This window comes from Prosopis cineraria, unplaced genomic scaffold, assembly GCF_029017545.1.
Source record: "Prosopis cineraria cultivar Desert tree isolate PC_DT_omini unplaced genomic scaffold, ASM2901754v1 PC14, whole genome shotgun sequence".
NCBI lineage: Eukaryota > Viridiplantae > Streptophyta > Magnoliopsida > Fabales > Fabaceae > Prosopis > Prosopis cineraria.
The window spans coordinates 5,669,717-5,691,992 of NW_026555345.1; the positions used below are offsets into that span (position 1 = coordinate 5,669,717).

The following is a 22,276-nucleotide window of genomic DNA, read 5'->3' on the forward strand; positions in this document are numbered from 1 at the left end:
ATTATTCTTCTACTTTAATTGAGATGCACCAAACTAATTACTCTTTCGAAAATAAAACAAGAAATACGATATAAATAAAAGTTATTAAATAGATAGATATATAAATAAATTATATTAATATAATTAATATGCAATGATATTGAAGATTTGAGTACATGCAATGGTATTGAAGATATACCCAACAATGAATCCAATGCATTAGTAGTTATTAGGGGTATTCATGAGATAGGACAAGATTGAGATACCCCTTTTCCATGTCTCATCCCAAAAGTCGTCCTTTCCCGGTAGGAATCGGGACGAGATTGAGATCTTGATAAATCGGATGTTGTTGGAAAAACATCTGAATAATAATATTCATTAAAATTTTAAATCATGTAATTTATCAAGTTTAAATTAAAACAATACAAGTACATAAATCACAACAATATAAAGTTAATTATTAAATTATATTAATCACAATTACACATTATAATAATAATTACAAGTAATCTCTAGGCTATAAGAGCGACAATAATGGGCAAGCCAAGCATAACATCAAATCATTATTCTTCTACTTTAGTTGAGATGCACCAAGCTAATTACTCTTTCAAAAATAAAACAAGAAATACGATATAAATAAAAGTTATTAAATAGATAGATATACAAATAAATTATATTAATATAATTAATATGCTATAAAGAAAGATATTGTCATATTTACTCTATGCCATTAAAATTATCAATATAAAAAATTTTAGTTTTATATAAGAATTACAAGTATTGAAATTATAATTGATATAATTAGTATATTTAATGTATATTTTTTAAATAAAAAATAATATATAATATTCAGGATGGGATGGGACAGGATATCCTGATGGTAATCCTGTATCCGTCTCGTTCCGTCCCGAACTCCTTTTTTATCTCGTTCCGCAAAATCCCATCCAATTGTTTTTTAGCCAAAACGAGATTTGTCTTAATATGATTGAGATGATACCGGACCAATCGGGATGGGTACAAGCTAAATGCCCTAATAATAATACTTGGTATGTGGTAAGTTTTTCACCTTCGTCTACTAGTATCATCTTTTTCTTTATATAATATAATAATGTCTTATTGTTTATTTTAGGTTGACATGACAGGGGATTTATATGGGCCAATGATTAATTCTCTTTAAAATGCTCTCATTACATTGATAATTGAGATAGAGTTGCTCATGACTAATGTAACATCTTACTTGTAATGAAAGAACAATAATTTAACAAGAACCCTTAGCATGTTCTACCAAAAATTGAGTTGCCTCATCTATAAATTCATTGAGATAGACTGAGCAAGCGATGTGATAGCTATTTATCTATCTAACCACTAATTGAAAATGAAAACGTAGGAAAACAAGAGTTTTAAAAATTTTAGTCAATTTCATTACACGTTAGCATATCATTATTATCACCCCCTTTCAATCCTATTCAATTTGAGCCTCATTACGTATTACCCTCATCATTGTCACTTTTCAACTCACCTACTCCTACTCGATGGTACTAGTGATCACCGCATATCCAATATCACTGCTGAACATTAGATCCATTGTTAGGTATATCTTTAATACCATTACAGGTACTTGGATGTTTTATCAAACTCTTCGATTGTCAGAGGAGCACTAATAATAGTAAGTGACCATCTATCTCGTACTTAAATGAATTATGCAGGAAAAGCAAAGTTAGAAGGAAAAGCAGATATTCTCACAGTTAATAGTGAATAGAATGTCACAATAATAAAAAAACTAAAATTGTTCACCTAGTAAATAATTTCACTTTTCATTGATTAAAAAAATAATTTTTAATTATAAAATCATTATTGGCTTGAACGATTTCTTCATACCCATAAACTCATTCTCAATATGAATGATTTTCGATGTCACATTTGGATAAATATTTTTCATGATGCAGCATTTTGATAAAATTTTTACTGTTTGCATTATATTGGTAAAAAAACCCTTTTGATTCCTTATTATATCAAACATTGTTGTCATATCAATGACATGTCATGGTCATATTAGTAACATGTCAATCTCCAAAGTCCCGACCAAAATTACTATAGTTCTAATAATTGATACCTTGATAATAATAAACTTATAAAAATTTTGACCAAAGTCAACTATGATTTTAGGAATCAAAGGCAAAATATATTTTTTTAAAACTTTGTTGACATAATTATTTAATATCCAGTATTACGAAACTATATTAAAATATTGTCAAGTTTAATTAATAATAGTCATCATATAAGTAGCAAATTCCTTCAACTCATGCAGGCATAACTACTGTGTGTAGTTTCATTGAATTATCATATGACCCTATATTATATAAAATCTGAATCACAAGTTAGATTGTTGATATCATGATAAGCTGTTAAATTTTTTATATTATATATGGACACTTTTAATTTATGATGATTTACAAGAATATAATAATAAAAATAGTGACCGTATCGTTTATTGGTAGGGAAAACGTGACGAGAATTTTTAAGGAGTTAAGAAAATGAAAATAGCGTACAACCTTTCATTCTATATATAAGCTACTTGTATTTGTATATTTAATTTATCCAGATGAAAAAAATATATCATTGATACTGCTTAAAAAGAAATAAATTATTTTGTTTTATTTTTATTAAATATATCATTTTTTAAAATACACAACTCTCTCACACACACTCTCTTGTCAACTTGTAAAAGAATAAACTTGTAAGAAAATAATTAATGTCTCAGTTTTAATGCAAAATACTTGTAAAAAATACTTTTTTTTTTCCTAGAAGATGACTTTTATATAAGTGGGAGAATAAAATTTATTAACGGCATTGACAATCAAAGGAGCAACAATGGTTTTCAATTGCCAAAAGAATTAAACAACGACAAATTTAAAAGGGCCAGCGGGGCTGTGCCCCACATACTCCAAAATTTGTTAAAAATAAATATAATTTTGTTTATGAAAATTGTAGAAATCATTGTTAGAAACCCACATTTAAACAAAATTTCAGTTTTAGCTCTCCATATGATGGTCCCTGGCTTCGTCCATGTGTTCATGTATATGTAGCCATAATTTTAAACTCTCAAATTAACTTTTTAAATTTATTTTTTTTATATTTTTAATTTATAAAATTATGTAACTCGTTCATAAATTTAAACTAAATAAAACTCAATTAAATTAACATTAAAGAGTTTATAATTTTTATGTTTCTAATTTATAAAATCATGTTAACTTATTTATAAACCTAAACTAAATATAATTGGTTAAATTTGCTAAACTTGTCAGTTTTTAATTGAGTTGAGAAAATTAGATATATAATGTATAGAACTCATTTCATAGAAATAATAAGACACAATTAAAAGAAAATAAAACTCAAAAAGTAAAAATTAATATTAATAAAAAAGAAAACAACAAAAATAAGTTGTCTTATTTTAAAATTTTTATGTTTAACATAATAATTTATCAATATAAGTAGATTAATTTCAATAACTTATATTTAAAATATATTTAAATTAAATTATGATCATATATTTATATTTTAATTATTTAATTATATATTTTTTATGGTTATTTATTAATTAAAAGTAAACTCTTATGAGTTTAAGATCCAACTTTACTATTTGAGTTTATATTTCTGCTATGAGTTTATTTAAATTAATGAGTTTGACAACCATATGTAACTACATATTGATTGATATATTAATTTTATAATACTCATTTCATTAAAAAATGTAAGATATTTTTAATCAAATTTTATTCTTTAATAAAGTAGTTAATTGTCTTTAAATTAATCATACTTTTTCATATTTACTCTAATTTAATAGAGTGTTTTATCTAAAATAAATATAAATAATTTATTCAATGAGGGTACTTTAAAAAAAAGATAATGATTATACCTTAAAAAATTAAAAATGTTTCACATTTTTAAATATCAAATCTCTTAAAAATATCTTATATTTTTTAGTAGAGGAAATACATAAAAATATTAATGTATTGATTTCTTACAAAAAAGTTAAAGAATAATATTATTGTACCAAAAATCTAAACTTTTATTATATTTAAAAAAAGATTACATTTTATTGTTACTCTCCTTGTAGGCGTTGAATTCGCATTCTTTTTTCTTGTTTCGTTTTCTTTTCTTTTAATATATCCGCTATTATCTAAAAGGAATTTTTAAAGGCGGATTAATTCGTTTATATCGAGCTGTCAAACTCTCAAATTTAAATAAATTTATAATAAAAATATAAATTTAAATTACAAATTTAGATCATAAACTCAACAAAAATTTATCTTTATTGATAAATATTTATTAAAAATATATGATTAAATAATAAAAATATAAAATATGATCATGATTTAATTTAAATATAAATAATTAAAATTAAATTTATCTATTTTGATATATTATCATATAAAACATAAAAATTTTAGAATATGATAACTTATTTTTACTATTTTTTTATTAATTTTAGTTTTTACTTTTTAAGTTTTTTTCTCTTTGAACCAAGTCCTATTACTTTAATAAATCAAATTCTACATAGTATATATTTAACTTTATCAGCTCGATAAAAAATTGATGAGTTTAATAAGTTTAACCAAGTTTTTATCTAATCTAAATTTATAAATTAGTTGACACGATTTTGTTAACTAGAAAGATAAAAATGATAAATTTAAAAGTAAACTCACGATTTTAACTAAGTTTATATTTAGTTTGAGTTTTTAAGAGAGTTGACGCAATTTTATAAATTAAAAATGTTAAATATAAAGAGTCAATTGAAGAGTTTGACAAATATAGTTACTACTACATATAAATACATGAGTAAATTGGCCTAGTGGCTACAAAAAATATAATTTTCATAAATTATAGATGAGGTTTTTGAATATTTTAAAATATACTTATTTACAAAATTAATTAGAGGTAATTTTTTTATTCATAGAACGAATATACTATTTAAACACTTTGCATAGACTGGTTCACAAATTTATCTCTTATACTCCCTCCATTTAAAAATATAAGGTATTTTTAATTTTTTAATGTGTAATCACTGTCTTTTTTTAAAGTGCCCTATTGATGAATGACTTTATATTTATTATAGGACATTCAATAAGAATAAATATAAAAAGATAGGGTTAGTTTAAAAGTAAGTAACTACTTTATTGAAAGTGATATTCGGTTAAAAATGTCTTACATTTTTAAACGAAGGGAGTAATTAATTAAATGATTTTAACCTTTAACTAATTGAATTAAATTCTTGCACACACGTCCGTCATATTTATCCCCCCTTCATAATCATTCTTTCCCTTTTTTAATAGGTTGAGGAATCAAGGTAATATTCATAGATTATTTTTTTATTGTTCTAACAAGTGTACTCTTTTACAAGAAACGTCTCATATAAGTAATTTAATTTTGTGCCTCTGCAAATGAGTCTCATTATTAGGCTTCCTCGTATGAAGATGAATGTAATCTCAAAACTTTTATTGTAGATGAATATTTGATTCTCTAAGATAAACTAAGATATTTATAATTTTTTATTGATTGTGTTTGATCTACTTTAAACAAATAATTTTTTTTTGTGTTTTTGATATACAAGTGATAAATCATATCAATAAAAACTTATTAATACCATTTAATTTTGTAGATATGAGAAAGCTTAATCTCATCAATTTTTTATTGAAAGAGGGTCAAATGAAGCACTCTTCTATTTTCAAGTATTTGAAAAAAGATTTTCATTAAAAAAATTTAAAAAAAGGTCATATTATTTGTAAAAAGATAATTTTATCATATAAAAGTCAATTAAATATTAAAATTGTCATAATAAAAAGTATAACAAATGTTAAGTTATTTATTCACTTTGATTCTATAAAATGAATTATACATGTAAAAGCCTCTAAAATGCATTATGTGCAATCAGAGTAAATAATATATATATATATATTTTTTAAAAAAAAATACAAGAAGAAATCATAAACTGGAAGATTCCTTCGTGATTCTTGAAGACATCCTCGTCCGGTCGTCCCTTGCTTAAAATAAAAAGCACGTACGCAAGCCTTCCGCCACGAGTTATCATATTCCAATCATCACTCGCCACGTAAGCTTCACCCTCCTTCCTCAAATCACGTCCAGGTTCTTTTCCCTGAAAGGCCGCCTCTCCTATATATGATTTGCATTTTCTTTTCTCGTGGCAGACACAAAAACATCCAGCCGACAACAGATCTCACGCAACCCAAATTTTGAAACCTTTCTTATTTTGATTTGTCAAATGGCGCTTTCTGTTTCCTCTTCTTCTTCAACTTCGATTTCGAGTTCTGGTTTTTCTCGTTTGGCTTCCTCAGCTGAGCCTAAAGGTACGTTTGGATTGTTTGGCTGTTAAGAAAATATTCTGGATCGGTTTAATATTATGACTCGAATTTAATTCATGTGTTCAGTTAATGCTGGTGATTAATCGTGTTTTCTAATTTCAGCTCCGTCGATTGGTTTGTTTCGAGTTTTCGAGAAATCTCACGTTTCCTCCCGAACTGTGAGTTTGTCTCAGAGACGGTGCTCGGTGAATTCCGTAAGCGCTGAACCTCGACGGAAGGATTCAGTTGTTCCTCTTGCAGCAAGCATCGTTGCTCCTGGTATGCATAATTTTTTGAATTTATCTTTTCGAGTTTGTCGTTTGTTTTCCCATTAATTGGATCACATTTAAACGAGGTTGTGATGTTCTGTGGGCGATTCTTCTGATTTTGCAGAGGTTGTTAAGAAAGAAGAGGATGATCTTGAGAAATTGGCTCGAGATCTTGATAATGCTTCCCCTCTTGAAATAATTGATAAAGCTCTGGAGAAATTCGGCAACGACATTGCTATTGCCTTCAGGTTGGTATTAGAAATCATCAAGTGGCTATTATAGCATATTAATGATGATCCCTTTTGAAGCAATCCCTCTCTTGAGGTAGAAACTCTCGTGCCTATTAGATGTATGATAATCCTACGTGTGCCTATTACACGTTTGATAGTCCCACATGGAGCGATTAGAAATTTTGCTTTAATCACACACTAAGGCGTTTGACTTCCATTAAAATAGCTTAAGCTATTTTGGATGGACTCACCTCATGTGATTAATTCTCTAATCACTCGACGTGGACTACCATACATCTAATAGTATTTTTCATTAAGATTGTCCTTGTTCTTTAAGAATCTTGTTAGTGCTATTTCTGTGAGAGGAGCTTCATCGTATTGGTTGTTGAGCCTTGTTCCCAAACGAATGTGCTGCATATGTTTTTAGTTTGAAGCTTATAATCTGAACTCTGTAGCCTGCGAGTTGTCTTAAAGCATTGTTTTGTTTGTTTAAATGCATGGCTTTGCGTTTCAAAGGATTATTTCAACTCGAAAGGTTAAGTGGTTATGAATAGTGCCTCAAATTTCCATGTAAATTTTCTGCAATGCACATAAAATGCATCTGACTGTAATCTATAACATGGGTTATGCAAGAACTCCTTTGAACTCATTATAGGCTCACATATTTTGTGCTGAAGTTTAGACTGTGGATCGAAAACACATTATTAGTTTTGGGGAAGTATCTAATCATTGACATTTGCCACATGTTTTGCTGGCCATATATCTGAATTTTTATGATTAAATTTGCCTTTGCAGTGGTGCTGAAGACGTAGCTTTGATTGAGTATGCACATTTGACTGGTCGTCCCTTTAGAGTGTTCAGTTTGGACACTGGAAGATTGAACCCAGAAACTTACAGATTTTTTGACACTGTTGAGAAGCACTATGGAATCCGAATTGAGTACATGTTCCCTGATGCCATTGAGGTTCAGGCATTAGTAAGAAACAAAGGGCTCTTCTCATTCTACGAGGACGGTCACCAAGAATGCTGCCGGGTGAGGAAGGTTAGGCCCTTAAGAAGGGCCCTGAAAGGTCTCAGGGCATGGATCACTGGACAAAGGAAAGACCAATCTCCAGGAACGAGGTCCGAAGTACCTGTTGCTCAGGTTGATCCAGTTTTTGAAGGATTGGATGGTGGAATTGGCAGTCTAGTGAAGTGGAACCCGGTGGCAAACGTGAAAGGCCATGATATTTGGAACTTCCTTAGGACCATGAATGTGCCTGTTAACTCATTACATTCACAAGGGTACATTTCTATTGGCTGTGAGCCATGCACAAGGCCGGTTTTACCAGGACAACATGAAAGGGAAGGAAGGTGGTGGTGGGAGGATGCCAAAGCCAAGGAATGTGGTCTTCACAAAGGAAATCTCAAGCAAGAAGATGCAGATGGGAACGGAAATGGCGTCGCCCAAGGAAATGACGATGCAGAAGTTGCAGACATCTTCAACACCCAGAATGTGGTGGGCTTGACTAGGAATGGAATCGAGAACTTGGCAAAGTTGGAGAACCGACAGGAACCCTGGATTGTCGTTCTCTATGCGCCATGGTGCCGCTTCTGCCAGGTAAACAATGTTTTGCCCTTGTATGTGCCGGTGGCACAGACATGAACTTGTTATCATGTTACCTGTCTGAAGACAAGTGTTTTTGTTGTGTAACTGTATCTAATGAGATGTTTTATGCTGACATGAAACAGGGAATGGAAGAGTCATATGTTGAGTTAGCAGAGAAGTTGGCAGGATCAGGAGTGAAGGTTGGGAAATTCAGAGCTGATGGAGAGCAGAAAGAATATGCAAAGAGTGAATTGCAGCTAGGAAGCTTCCCCACAATACTGTTTTTCCCAAAGCATTCAACTCACCCAATAAAGTATCCATCTGAAAACAGAGACGTTGATTCGTTGGTGGCATTTGTCAATGCCCTCCGGTGACAAGCACCAAGAAACAGTTTTGGGAATTCATTTTTGACTGAAGCTTTCCTGCAACAAGAAATGCTAGAAGCCTAGAACCAAGGAGGAGTGGTTGATCTTCCTTCAAGTTTGACTCTAGTGGTCGTTCTGTAAGTAGGCTAGTGTTGGATTGGAAGTTTCTCTTTGTCAGTATAAAATCCTACACTTACCTTTTATAGGGCTATATTCTCATGAATGATTGCATGATTTTACTTGCGTTCGCTGTACAGTTTGGATGTTTTTCTAAGATATCAGATTGCCAAATGATGTCCTGACAAGTTGATTCTTCTTTAAACTTAACCCCGCGTGGCTGACTCTTGAAAAATTAAATCCACATGGAGATGGATTGATAAACTTGTGTTGGAGAAGTAGATCATCTCCAACAACTTCAAATGATTTGCTTGGGCCATTTCTTACTAGAAAGAATGTGAATGTAATGGAATAAAAAAAGATTTAAATGAATTAAAGTACCCTCCTCGTCTAGTAAGTATGATGAAATTCCAATATCACAAAAATGAGAATCATGATTTATAATTTCATGAATTAAATTATCTTTTTCTTTATGAATATGTTAATCTATTTTTTTTGCCATATTTTAATTATTTTACTTTTATCTTTATTTCTTTATTTTATTTCATTTACATTTTGTTCAACAACGGCCCTTAATGTTTACCGGTGTCATAGGAAATGCATGAATAATTTTTAGGGAGAATGATAAAGACGTTCCAACAAAACTGATTAATTTAACTTAAGTTTTAAGTGTCAGATTTTAAAAATTTATAAGTTTGGCTTTCAATTTTATAATTTTATTGTAATAAATTTGTAATTTATTTTTCAAGTTTTAATATGGTTGAAAAATAAACAAACTTAAATTTTCATTTAAAATTTGGAACACAAGTTGTAAATTTATTGCAATGAAGTTGCAAATTTGAGGGTCGAATTTATAAATTTTTAAAATTTGACACTGAGAACTTAGGGTGAATCAATTAGTCTTTTTAGACCTCTTTGTTATTCTCCCTAATTTTTATATAATTATAGTTATAGTTATAGTAGTATTTAAAATAAAAAAATTATAAATATGAAAAAAGGTTATTTGTATTGATTATATTGTTTATAATGATGATCCATTGATGATTTTGATTTGAAGGGGAGTACTCCCTCCATTTTTATTTATTGTAAAAACTATAATTTTCAGTTTGTTTTTTATATAAGTAAAATTATATTTTTCAATAAGCATATATTATAAATTTTTTAAATTACCTCTCATAATTTTAACATTCATAATTATAAAAAATAATTAATGAAAATTTGGTCAACACAATTAATAGAGGGTATTATAGTCCAATTTTTTTATTTTAAAATATAATTGATGTAATTAATTAATTTTTTTAAACTGTGTAGTATAATTTTCTTTTCTCCTGCAAATAAAGACGGAGGGTATATCTTGTTGAGGGCTCTAAGCAAACACAATGATTAAAATTTGTTGTTGTTTTACTATCAATTATTGTAAACAAAAGGTTCAAACTGGTAATTGATCCGATGGTCACCATCATTGGAAAGTGGGAACGGCCGAAAGTTTCGTTTTAAGTGGATGTAAAGAAAGCATTAGATTAGATTTGTTGCTATGATTATTACGCCTTTACATATGATAATCACCCGAACAATGAGCGTACCAGTACCACAATATTCAGCTGTATCGTCCGACGTGAAATTTTTAATGTTGGCTAATTCAGTTACACTTAATTCATCTATTCCTCGTATTTTTTTTTTTCATTCCTTTCATTTAAAAATATAAGACATTTTTAATCGAATCTCTAATAAAGTAATTACCTATTTTTAAGCTAATTTATTTTTTTATATTTATTTCTATTAAACACCTTACAGTAAATATAAAATCATTATCAATATAGACATTTTTATAAAAAAGACAAGATTACACCTCAAAAGATTAAAAATATTTATATTTTTGAACATCTAATTTATCAAAAAATATCTTATATTTTTAAACGGAGAAATAATTGATAACGATACAATTTACATCTCCTAAAAGCCTAGATTTGAATTTGGGAACAGGACCCTTCAGTCTCTCAAAATTATTAAAAAGAAAAAAGAAAGACTGTTATTAAAGTATTTAATTTATAGTCCATGAGTCTTTTTGACATAATCTTATGAAAATGACCATAGTTCTCGCATTAAAAAAAAAAATCCGACAATTGCTAATGATACTGGTATGATTTTTTTAAAATATGGATAATATGTCAATTTTAAAAAATTATGGCAGAAAAAGACTTGAGAATTTCAGAATAATTAAATTTCAAAATAATTACTCCAATTCACAATCCCTTTCTATCATCTGCTTATTTAAGCAGATTTTTGTATCAATTTTCTTTGAATTTTGCTGTTAACATGACGACCTTATTATTATTATTTTTTGGCTCAAAACATGATGACCTTATTGAAGAATATTAATTTGCAAATGCTTTTTTGAGTCTTTAAGACTTGCCTGGCTTTAAGAATTTTTTTTTAAATACAATATTTAATTAACTCGTGGGTGTTCTCTTTCTCTATTTGGACAATCCAAGGGATAAAAGTGGCACGCTGTTCCAAAAAACCGTGTTAATTTATGAACCTCCACTCTTCGGGTTAATTTGTAATTTTTTAGGACCCGTTGATCAAATTTAATTTCTATAAAAGCCTTTAAAATTGGGACAATTATATTAAAGTCTTATATAAAAAATTAATTACTACTTAGTCTATTAATAATTAAATTAAAGCCATTAATAACACAATTTTTTTTGGTGAAATCTAGATATAATTTTTCCTTTAAAACTTTGAAATTTTACTGCACATGTATTATATAGGGAATTGAAATAAAATTAAAAAACTAATTAAAATGACTTTATTGTTTTTGACAAAGTTAGGCACATATACAATTTATGTAGGGAAACTAACAATTAACATATGAAAAATGAATAATTGACATAGGTGAAATTTACACTCTTATTAACAGTATAACATCACTATAAATATAAACAAGTGAAATTGAATGCATGAATAACTTATATGGAAAAAATAACAACTAATATATAAAAATGAACAACCAACATATGTGAAATTAGAAATACAAATTCATAATAATGTTATATTATTAATGAGAGTTATAAATTTTACTTATATCAGTTATTCATTTTCTATATATTACTTATTAATTTTCTTACATAAATTGTTCATGCACCTAGCTTTACTATAGATAATAAGATTATTTTAATTAGCTCTTTAATTTTATTTTAATCCCTTACATGTGCAGTAAAATTTCAAAATTTTAAATGCTTTGACTGAAATTTATTTTGATCAAGAGATCTTCACTAAAATTTTTCCATTTTCTTAAGTACAAGTGTAAACAAACATGGACTTTTATTATGAATAAATGAACTTTTTGCTATAAATAACTATGCTTTTTTTTTTTGTTTGCAGATCTTTTGTTATTAATTTTATTTGGTTAGCTTATAAATTTTCTCAAGTACGAACCACATAAGCTCTTGTGAATTCACATATTTCTTGTTGTAAATAATTGGACTTTTCTTATTATTTGTAAATCTTTTATTGTCATTTTTATTTGGTTAATTTGTAAATTTTCTTCAATATACTCCTATTTTTTATTGCCAGACAAATTATTACTTTTAACTTATATTTTTTTATAAGCAAAATCACTCATTTTAGTAAGCATTTATTACATATTTTTTAAATTATTTTTTATAATTTACATTATTGAGAAATAATTAATATATGGTTGTGTTGATTAACATAAGATATTTTAGTTTTTTTTATTTTTAAATATAATTATTATAGTTAATCGACTTTTTTAAACTGTATGATACAATTTTTTTTTATATATAAAATAAAAGGAGTAATTGTCAATGGATTCATGTGAAATGAACTCCTTAATATAAATAAGTGAACTTTTTTTTTTTTTTATTAACCTTCTAATGTTAATTTCTTTTAAATGTATATATTCTCACTCATTAATGGCGGAAAGAAGGAAGGGTAGAAGTAGAACTGAAATTTTGGTGTTTTGACAGAATGGAACAGACATCCTTATGGAAGTGACTTCAGATGGAATTGGGTTTCACTGGGGGTGACAGTGAAACTGGCTAAACTCTCATGGAACCGAGAGTAAAATGGCTGTTGTGCCATTTATGAAATTTTAGACATTTTTGTCCTTCATTCCTTCAACATACAGACGAGCCTCAACCATCAATCTTCCTTCCTTTTGCTTGATGGATGTTATCTCCCACCTTGGGACAATGTAAAAACCAGATCAATCACCTCCTCATTTTCTGGGTGCGACGATGACCATGAATAAAAATATTTATATTTTAAATCAGATATATTTCAAAAATGGCTTGCTTCTCCATCATGAATTTCACGTTAAACAGAGAGAAAAAAATTTGATTCATAGAAATGGTTGCTGTAAGTAAACCCCCTGACATCAAACTTTGTGGCCGAAATCTTATCCCCTCAAGTACTCTTAATTTCTTCTCCCCCAACATTTTCTTTTTCTCACTCTCCATGGATACTTTCTCAAGCTCTGATTCAATGCTCAAAGTCCCTTCCTTCATTACCTAGCCTCCATCCACAATCCCCAAGCCCATATGTCCTCTTCCAAACTTCACCATCAAAGCCAAGCCTTTCTCTCTCCCAAGCATTTTCCTTCCCAGGTCTTTTTCAGATTGGTTATGGGAAAAGGTTCGATGAGATGAAGATGATGGAGACTTTTTTTCTAAAATAAATTTATGGGTATTTGAGTCTTTGAAAAACAAAAATACATTTATTAAATTAAATTTTTATTTTACTTACACCTACATACTAAACATAGCTTTAAATTTTATTTTTATTTTTACTTTTATTAAAACTATTTTTATGTACCAAATGAGGTATGTGAGTAATTTAGTCTTCTCACATTTAAAAACAATTGCATTTGAGGCCGTTGACTTTACAGAGTAATATAATCTATTGGGCATGTAAAAAAGTCAAGTTTCTTCCACCGGGTTGATACGATATTCTCTAGTAAAACGTAATTTACTACTTTTACGCTCGTGGAACCATACTTATTTATTTATTTTTAACACATTGGAAGTAGTTATTCACTTATTCCCTTCGATCCAAAATATAATTATTCTTGTCTTTATGGATTTATAACTTTCTTTTCAATCACCATAAATTTAAATAAGAATGAACAAAAAGTAATATATATTTTTGAGAATAAAGATTTATTAACATACAAATTATTGTTAAATGCTTTCCATATTTAGGATAAGAGATAATACTTCCTCCGTCTTAAATTATAGGGTATTTTTAAAAAAATTCTCTATCTCAAAATATAAGACATTTTGAATATATTAAAGTTTCATTAAATGCGTTAATTTTAATATTATCTTTTTCTTTTTATAATTAATTTTTATTACTTTTTTTTCAATATATTAAATAAAAAATATTTTTAAAAATTTATATTTTTATTTTAAAAAAATAAATTTATTAAATATATTAAATGAAGTTTATTGATGTGTAAAATTTTATTTAAAAATATTTTATAATTTAAGATGAAGGGATCATTATAACTACTCACATATCGTATTATGCTTCAATTTTTAAGAAAAGACAAACGACACGTGAGATGTGATTTCCAGTGAAAGAAAGTTTGTCATTATTGTAATCATAAGTTGATTAAATGTTCATGATCAAGTTAAGAAACAGAATCTATTTAGTGTGCCCATTTCGTAAATATTGTTTCCTTAAAATACTGTTAGAAAAATTGGTTGGTGGACAAGATTTACTCCCTCCAGTTTTATTACAACAAGATTTACTCCCTCCAATTTTATTACAGAACACTTTTAATTATTATATGTATTTAAAAAAATGAGTTTTTTATATAATAAAAAAGTGAGATATATTTTTATTTTTATCTTTAATTTTAAATAATATTACAACTATATTAAATACTCTCACACTAATTAAAAAAGAATAAAATTAAAAAATAATTTAATTATTATAAAGTGTTCTATATTTTTGATAAAAATTAATTTTAAAAGATGTTTTATAAATAAAATTAAATAGTGTAATGTATTCTTTCTAGCCATAGACAAGATGTACAATATATCTACTAGACCTTTTCTTGCACAGTGAATTTTTAAATGTTATTATACTTTGAATTTTTTATAATTAAATTGGACCGACATTTATTGAGTATTTTTTTAATATTACTTTTAAAATGGATTTTTTTTACCCGAGTTCAAATGGAGTTTCAAACAAGTGATTAAAGAAAAACAGGTAACCTCTTTTTTCTTTATTGCCTGTTGGTATTCTTCAACTGGACATAATCTTAATTGAAATAAAGTGTGCATTAAATGTTAACACATCTCTTAGTTCGAATATTGATCCCTTACTTTGTGAAAGGCTTTTTTTTTTTTTAACTAAATCCAACTCTATTAGTAGAGTCAACGTTTTTTGGAAATTTGGATATGTCCCGCTGTATCGCTGCAAAACATAAAATAATAGAACCATATCAAAGATTCGAAGCATTTGTTTTTTTGTTTTTTTTTTTTTTTGGTGAAACAGAGGTTCGAAGCTTTTTACAATTATTGTACTAGTAATTTATGAGGATTTAAAATTAAAATATCATATATTTTTATTTTGTAGTGGCATAAATAGTATTTATCATTCCTGACTCCTCTTACAAATGTTAAATTACAGGATTACCCTTCTAGTCTCTTATTTTTAGTTCTATAGCATGAATGTCTTGCATGAACCATGATGACCATTTTTTTCTTTATTTTAAAATTTTTTATCTTGATTTCAAATAATGGTAAATTCAAAAGTTTCAATTATAAATACGTATTTAAATATTGAAAATAATTATTAAATTATAATAAAAAATTTTATTTGTAACTATTTAAATTAATATTTATAATTTATTTTTTAAAAAATTTTGTTAGTTACCTATCTATCATTAATCTATCTTTTTGGGGCTGACTATTTTTTAATTAAATATTTCTTAGTTTTATTTATAAGTTACATCATTAAATTTTTATTATAATTTTTTTTCTTTTATCTCTATTATAAATATTTTTTAATTATATTTATAAGTTATGTCATTAAATTATTATTATAATTTTTTTATCTCTACTATTGAGAGTAAAATTTAAAATTCAATTATAAAAATATTATAAACTTATTAAATAGAATTAATAAATTTTAAAATTTTTATTAATTTTGATAAAATATATTAAAAATAATTTTCTAATAAAAAATGACCTGTAATTGTAAGTAAAGGTTGAAGGAAAATAAAATATAGTACAGTATATATATATATATATATTTTGCCAACCGGCAAGTAGTAACTCTGTTTGGATCTGTCGAAAATATAATATTAAAAAAAATCTCATGAGGAAAAAAATTATTAATGATGGAGCGTTTTTCACTGGAGGCGGGAACATTACAGTTCTTTTTTCGTCCGCAAGGTTACTTTAGACATTTCACCACTTGAAAAATTATTGAACCACTAAGCACAAAATTGCACATTGCCCTCAACTCCCAAAACGCTCCCATTAGCGGCTGCCATCGCCTTCTTTTCTTCCTTCTACCATTCAAGATTGTTCTGCAACACAACTATGTACTGACCGCTAAATATTTATATTATTTTGATCATTTTGTTCTTTTCCGTTAATCCAAGCACAGAGCTCTTCAGAAAGATAATGCAAGGATCTATAGCTGAACAACCAGAAGCTCTAGAGGATGAGGAAGCGAACTTCAAGCTCTTGCTCAATGGCCAACTCTAGGCTTAACCTTCTGCTTGGCATCTTCTTGCTCTTCTACCTTTTTCCCGAACTTCTCATTTCATCGCTAGGTGATAATCACTCCCCGATCACGTTGTGCCTTTTTCAATTAACTTTTGCTCTAACCACTTTTATGGGTTTTGCAGCTGAATCTTCCAATGCAGAGCAAAAGGAAGACACGCAGCCTTTCGTGGGTGTGAATATCGGCACGGACGTTTCGAATCTGCTTTCACCGTCGGACTTGGTTGAGTTTCTTAAGCTTCAAAAGATAACTCATGTTCGTCTCTACGATGCGAACCAGGACATCATCAAAGCCTTGGCCCGAACCAGCATTCGGGTCGTAGTCGGAGTACCCAACAACCAGCTCCTTGCAATCGGGTCTTCCAACTCCACAGCCGCTTCCTGGATCAACCGAAACGTCGTTGCTTACTACCCGGAAACTCTCATCACCGGAATTGCCGTCGGCGATGAGGTTTTGACCTCAATTCCATCTTCAGCTCCACTTATTCTTCCTGCAATTCAGTCGCTTTACAATGCTCTTGTTGCTTCGAATCTCCATGACCAGATTAAGATTTCAACCCCTCATGCGGCTTCTATCATTCTCGACCCTTTCCCTCCGTCTCAGGCCTTCTTCAATCAAACCCTAGTTTCCTATATCCTTCCTCTGCTTCAGTTTCTTTCCAAATCTGGGTCGCCATTGATGATGAATCTTTACCCTTACTATGTTTTTATGCAGAATAAAGGGGTTGTTCCACTGGACAATGCCTTGTTCAAACCCTTGACGCCTTCAAAAGAAATGGTGGATCCCAATACCCTCCTTCATTATGAGAATGTGCTCGATGCTATGATTGATGCTGCCTATTTTTCCATGAAAAACCTTAATGTTACCGATGTTTTGGTTCTGGTCACGGAAACAGGGTGGCCATCAAAGGGTGACTCTAAAGAGCCTTATGCTACCAAAGACAATGCAGACACCTACAATTCAAACTTGATAAAGCATATTTATGATCGCAGTGGAACCCCTTTGCACCCAGAAGCCACTTCGAGCGTTTACATATATGAGTTGTTCAACGAGGACTTGAGGGCTCCGCCGGTGTCAGAGGCAAACTGGGGCCTGTTTTACGGAAACACTACGCCGGCTTATCTGCTTCATGTGTCTGGAATTGGGACCTTTTTGGCGAATGATACAACGAATCAGACATACTGTATTGCCATGGATGGAATTGATACGAAGACATTGCAGGCTGCATTGGATTGGGCTTGTGGACCAGGGAAGGCGAATTGCTCAGAGATTCAACCTGGAGAGAGTTGCTATCAACCTAATAATGTGAAGAACCATGCTTCTTATGCGTTTGATAGCTATTATCAGAAAGAAGGGAAGGCTCCTGGTTCTTGTGACTTCAAAGGAGTGGCTATTATCACCACCACTGATCCAAGTACGTGTTACTACATTTATATTTTTATTTTTTTGGGTGAAGATAGAGTCTTGATCTAGCGATTGAATTCGCTATGGCTAACTGCTACCTGGGAAATCTTAAGGGAAGAACAGCAACATCTTTCAAAACCTTGATTAATTGCGTCAGCTTATGGTTTTTCTGGGACAGAGTATTAAGAAAAATAGAAGCGATATTCTTAGATGCATATGCAGTTATTTCAGATATCTGGATTCTAAGACCCCTCATTTGAGTGTCTCAATTATAGCTTATTAGATTTCATCAATACTTGAAAAGTATCAAAATACATTTCTCTCCAAAAATTTAAAACAATCCTCATGATTAAAAGACTCCTTACATATATGTCATCCTCTCTAAAAATTTGAGATTTGGTACCTTTTGAATGTTATTTGACAAAATTTATTATAGCCGTTTGATTAAATCAAACCATTGTTATCGTACCACATGAGATACCAAATGAATGAGTAGACTTATATTACTCATCGGATCCAAATCCCTAGATTTTTTGCATTTAGCTTGTCAATACCTAATGTATATTTGGAGAGAAATACTGCAGAAAAATAGGAAGTGACTGGAAAGAGAGGTTGTAGATTCTGTACAAACTCCACTCTAATGGGTTATGGTTTCTCTTAAGATGCTTAATGCATTTTTAAAAAGAAATCGCAATTCGTTTTGAAAATATTTTGCTTCGGTCAGACCATAACATTTGCAATTATTTTTCATTTGAAAACTCCTTGTATGGCCCTAGTTATGGTATTAATATTGTGGTAGAGTATGAGAGTTCAAGAAGGAAAAGGAACCAGGAAGTGGAAGTGAGGCTTGAGTATTGAATCCTGTGAAAACATTGTGTGTGGCGCCCACATTGCAGATATACACTTTAGCCTTTGATGTGAAAAATTGGAAAACAGAGGGGTCTGGTGATTTCATTGTCCTTGACATATTAGGGAACCATATGAAGCAATCCTTGACTTGTAGCTGGTTACTGGTTTGTGTCTCCCAGAGAAGCACCTGACACTTGAAACAATTTATAAGCCGTGTTTCTAGATTCCCTTTATATGGTAGTGTAGCGTTCTAACATCAATTTCTCTGAAAGGTCCATTTCTTGCACCAAAACACTGATTGATGTGGCTCCACACTTCTGTGCGGTTTCTCTTTGTTGTGTTGTCCAAGTTAAACGCGAGTTTTAATTTCTTTTTTTCTTTCTTGTGGGGTTGCCATTGCAGGTCACGGGAGTTGTATATTTCCTGGAAGGTAAGGAGCACTCCTCTTTCTTATTGCACTCTTGTTTTTTAGTTACCTTGCTCCTATAATTGAGACCTTGATTTATTTATTTATTTTAATATTTTCAACGTCATGTGAAGTAGGGATGGCAACAAGTAGGGGTCAGGGGTGTACCGTGTAGGCGTGTACACTGTACATGAGTCTAGCGGTCAGGTGAGCTCGGCTCAACCCAACTGCATTTGGTTCGGTTTGACTCCGCCAAATGGGAGAATTACATATAGGTCCCAGATAAGGAAACTAATTACTTACAAGTCTTGTTCGCTTGTTAGTACTGAAGTTTAAGATATAAGTATAGGAGTTTGACTTGTAAATGAACTGAAGAAATAATTAATTTCTTTATTTGGAATCTGATTGTAATTCTTCCAAAAAAATTTGTTGGGTTGGGTAGGCCAGGTCCATTTTTAGAAAATAGTTGCAGGGATTTACAGAAAATTTTTAGAGAAAAGTATTCATTTGTCCTGAGTTCGTAAAGCTTAACTTGTTGCAATTGTGTCCTTCATGTTTTAGTTATTTAATGTTCATACGCTTCATGGCTGAGTTACAAGTTACAACTAAGGACTAGATGATTTTTTTGGAAGTGTAAGGACGAATCCATTAAATGACAGAATTTGAGGAATTGAGTTGCAATGAAGCCGAAACTATACAATAATTATTAATACACATGCATGTGTATATAGAATTTTTTATAAGTGCTTTTGTTTATTGTATTTGATGCAGTAAGAAAGTAAGCAACAAGACAAAGCAAGTGTCGAATTCTACTGTGTCCAGCAATGCAGGGATTAACAAATTAAGGTTGAGCAGCATCAAAATAAGTGCTCTTGACAACGTTTTGCACATTTTCTTAACTGTAGCCTCGCCCTTTGTGACGATGCTGTTCCTTTCTTGATGCTAAGGCTCAAATAAATCAAATTTTTGGTTTTTGGGGCATAATGTAGGGATTATTTTGAGTTTCTTAAGGTAGCTAGGTTTGATTAGAGAATAGAAGCTGTGGGTGATCTACAATGTCCTCTGTAACTGTGTTTATGTGTCGGTGCTTCATTTGATCAAAGGAGGGTGAATAATCTATAATCCTTCTTGGGTTCTTGTAATTAAATTATATCTTCATTTATAATATATTTGTTAATTGTTGATTGATTTTGGTAGATCATTATGTACCAAGTACCATAATATTCTGATCGTAATGGGGTGCCACAATGTTGTCTGCTTTTCTGGGGCACTATAATCTCATTTAAATATACGGTACATTATTACTGGCCCAATGAGGCAATGACAAACACAACGGACATCGTACCATCATCACAATGTACCCCTGATTTTTTTTTTTGAAAAAAAAAATTCTTGTTTTCGAAAACATGAATCAATTTTTTGAAAATTAAAAAATATGAACAGTTGTAAAATTTTAAAATTTAACTCAAGATTAATTAAATAATTAAGGATAAATAAATAATTTTGGAAGAATATTTAAAATAAATAATTTTAATTAAATTATTATTAAATTTAATTTAAGATAAAATCTTAAGTTATAATTTTTTTAGAAAATAAAAAATTAATAATATTATTAAAAAAGAAAGAAAGAAAGAAGAAGAAGGAAAAGGAATATAAAATAAAAAAAAATAAGAAGGGGGGCAGATTATTACTGTTGGGGCGTGTGTTTAATGTGTGTTAAAAAAAAAGATGCGAAAAAAAAATAAAATGAAGAGAGTGTGGTGTCACGTTTCGTCATTTTTCACAAGGTTCGAAATGCTCCAGAACCCTCCAGAAAGCTCTCAGCTAACCTTAAGAGTGCTAGAGAGTGCAAGAACATTCTAGAGAAGCTTACACAACTCTAGCCTCAATATTCTTGCATCCAAGAGGTGCTACGGGAGCACAAGCACGTCATGCTTGACGAGTTGCCTAAGAAACTACCCCCTAAAAGAGAGGTAGACCATCAGATCGAGTTGGAGCCTGGTACCAAACCACCTGCCTTAGCACCTTACTGATGTCACCTCCAGAACTTGCTGAGTTAAGGAGACAACTGCAAGATCTCCTTGATTCCGAATACATCCAACCATCTAAGGCCCCATATGGTGCTCCAGTCCTCTTCTAAAAGAAGAAGGATGGTTCACTACGGATGTGTATCGACTACAGGGCCTTAAACAAGATTACTATCAAGAATAAGTACCCAATACCTTTGATTGCTGACTTGTTCGATCAGCTTGGAAAAGCCAGGTACTTTTCTAAGCTTGATCTTCGATCTGGGTACTATCAAGTATGCATCGCCGTAGGTGATGAGCCGAAGACAACCTGCGTGACGAGATATGGAGCATTCGAGGTTCTTGTCATGCCCTTTGGACTGACGAATGCCCCGGCAACGTTCTGTACGCTCATGAACAAGTTGTTCCACCCTTACTTGGACCAGTTCGTGGTGGTATACTTGGATGACATCGTGATATATAGTAACACTCTTGAAGAGCATGCTCAACACTTGAAGAAAGTCTTCCAGGTACTCTCTGATCATGAACTTTACATTAAGCTAGAAAAATGTTCTTTTGCCAAACAAGAGGTGGACTTCTTGGGGCATAAGATCAAGGATGGGAAGCTCATGATGGACCCAACTAAGGTTCGAGCCATTCAAGAATGGCAGCCTCCTACCAAGGTCCCAGAGTTAAGATCATTTCTTGGTCTGGTGAACTACTATCGGTGGTTCATCAAGGGGTATTCAACTACCACTGCTCCATTAACAGATTTACTCAAGAAGAATAGATCTTGGCAATAGTCACTGGATTGCCAGGATGCTTTTGAAAACTTGAAGCAGATGTTCGCGCAAGAGCCTATTATGTCCTTGCCCAACTACTCCAAGCCGTTTGAGGTACACACCGATGCCTCAGACTTTGCAATAGGGGGCGTGTTAAT

The 22,276-nt window shown here is 30.4% G+C and overlaps 2 protein-coding genes across 4 annotated transcripts; both read left to right on the forward strand.

Moving 5' to 3' along the window:
- Positions 1–6,194: 6,194 nt before the first annotated feature.
- Positions 6,195–9,095, forward strand: LOC129292286 (5'-adenylylsulfate reductase 3, chloroplastic-like). The gene is made up of 5 exons (XM_054929866.1): positions 6,195–6,344; positions 6,462–6,617; positions 6,732–6,855; positions 7,633–8,437; positions 8,569–9,095. Exons 1-5 carry the CDS (start codon positions 6,260–6,262, stop codon positions 8,797–8,799), a joined length of 1,401 nt encoding a protein of 466 aa, XP_054785841.1. The 5' UTR covers positions 6,195–6,259; the 3' UTR covers positions 8,800–9,095.
- Positions 9,096–16,393: 7,298 nt separating this feature from the next.
- LOC129293647 (glucan endo-1,3-beta-glucosidase 1-like) lies at positions 16,394–20,518 on the forward strand. 3 transcript variants are annotated; one of them, XM_054931720.1, is made up of 4 exons: positions 16,394–16,720; positions 16,796–18,085; positions 19,327–19,354; positions 19,468–20,095. In XM_054931720.1, exons 1-4 carry the CDS (start codon positions 16,609–16,611, stop codon positions 19,481–19,483), a joined length of 1,446 nt encoding a protein of 481 aa, XP_054787695.1. In that variant the 5' UTR covers positions 16,394–16,608; the 3' UTR covers positions 19,484–20,095. The 3 variants fall into 3 exon arrangements, with proteins under 3 accessions (XP_054787695.1, XP_054787693.1, XP_054787694.1); XM_054931719.1 differs by lacking the exon at positions 19,468–20,095 and adding an exon at positions 20,102–20,518 and having other exon boundaries at positions 16,396–16,720; XM_054931718.1 differs by lacking the exon at positions 19,468–20,095 and adding an exon at positions 20,102–20,518 and having other exon boundaries at positions 16,395–18,085.
- The last annotated feature ends 1,758 nt before the right edge of the window (positions 20,519–22,276 follow it).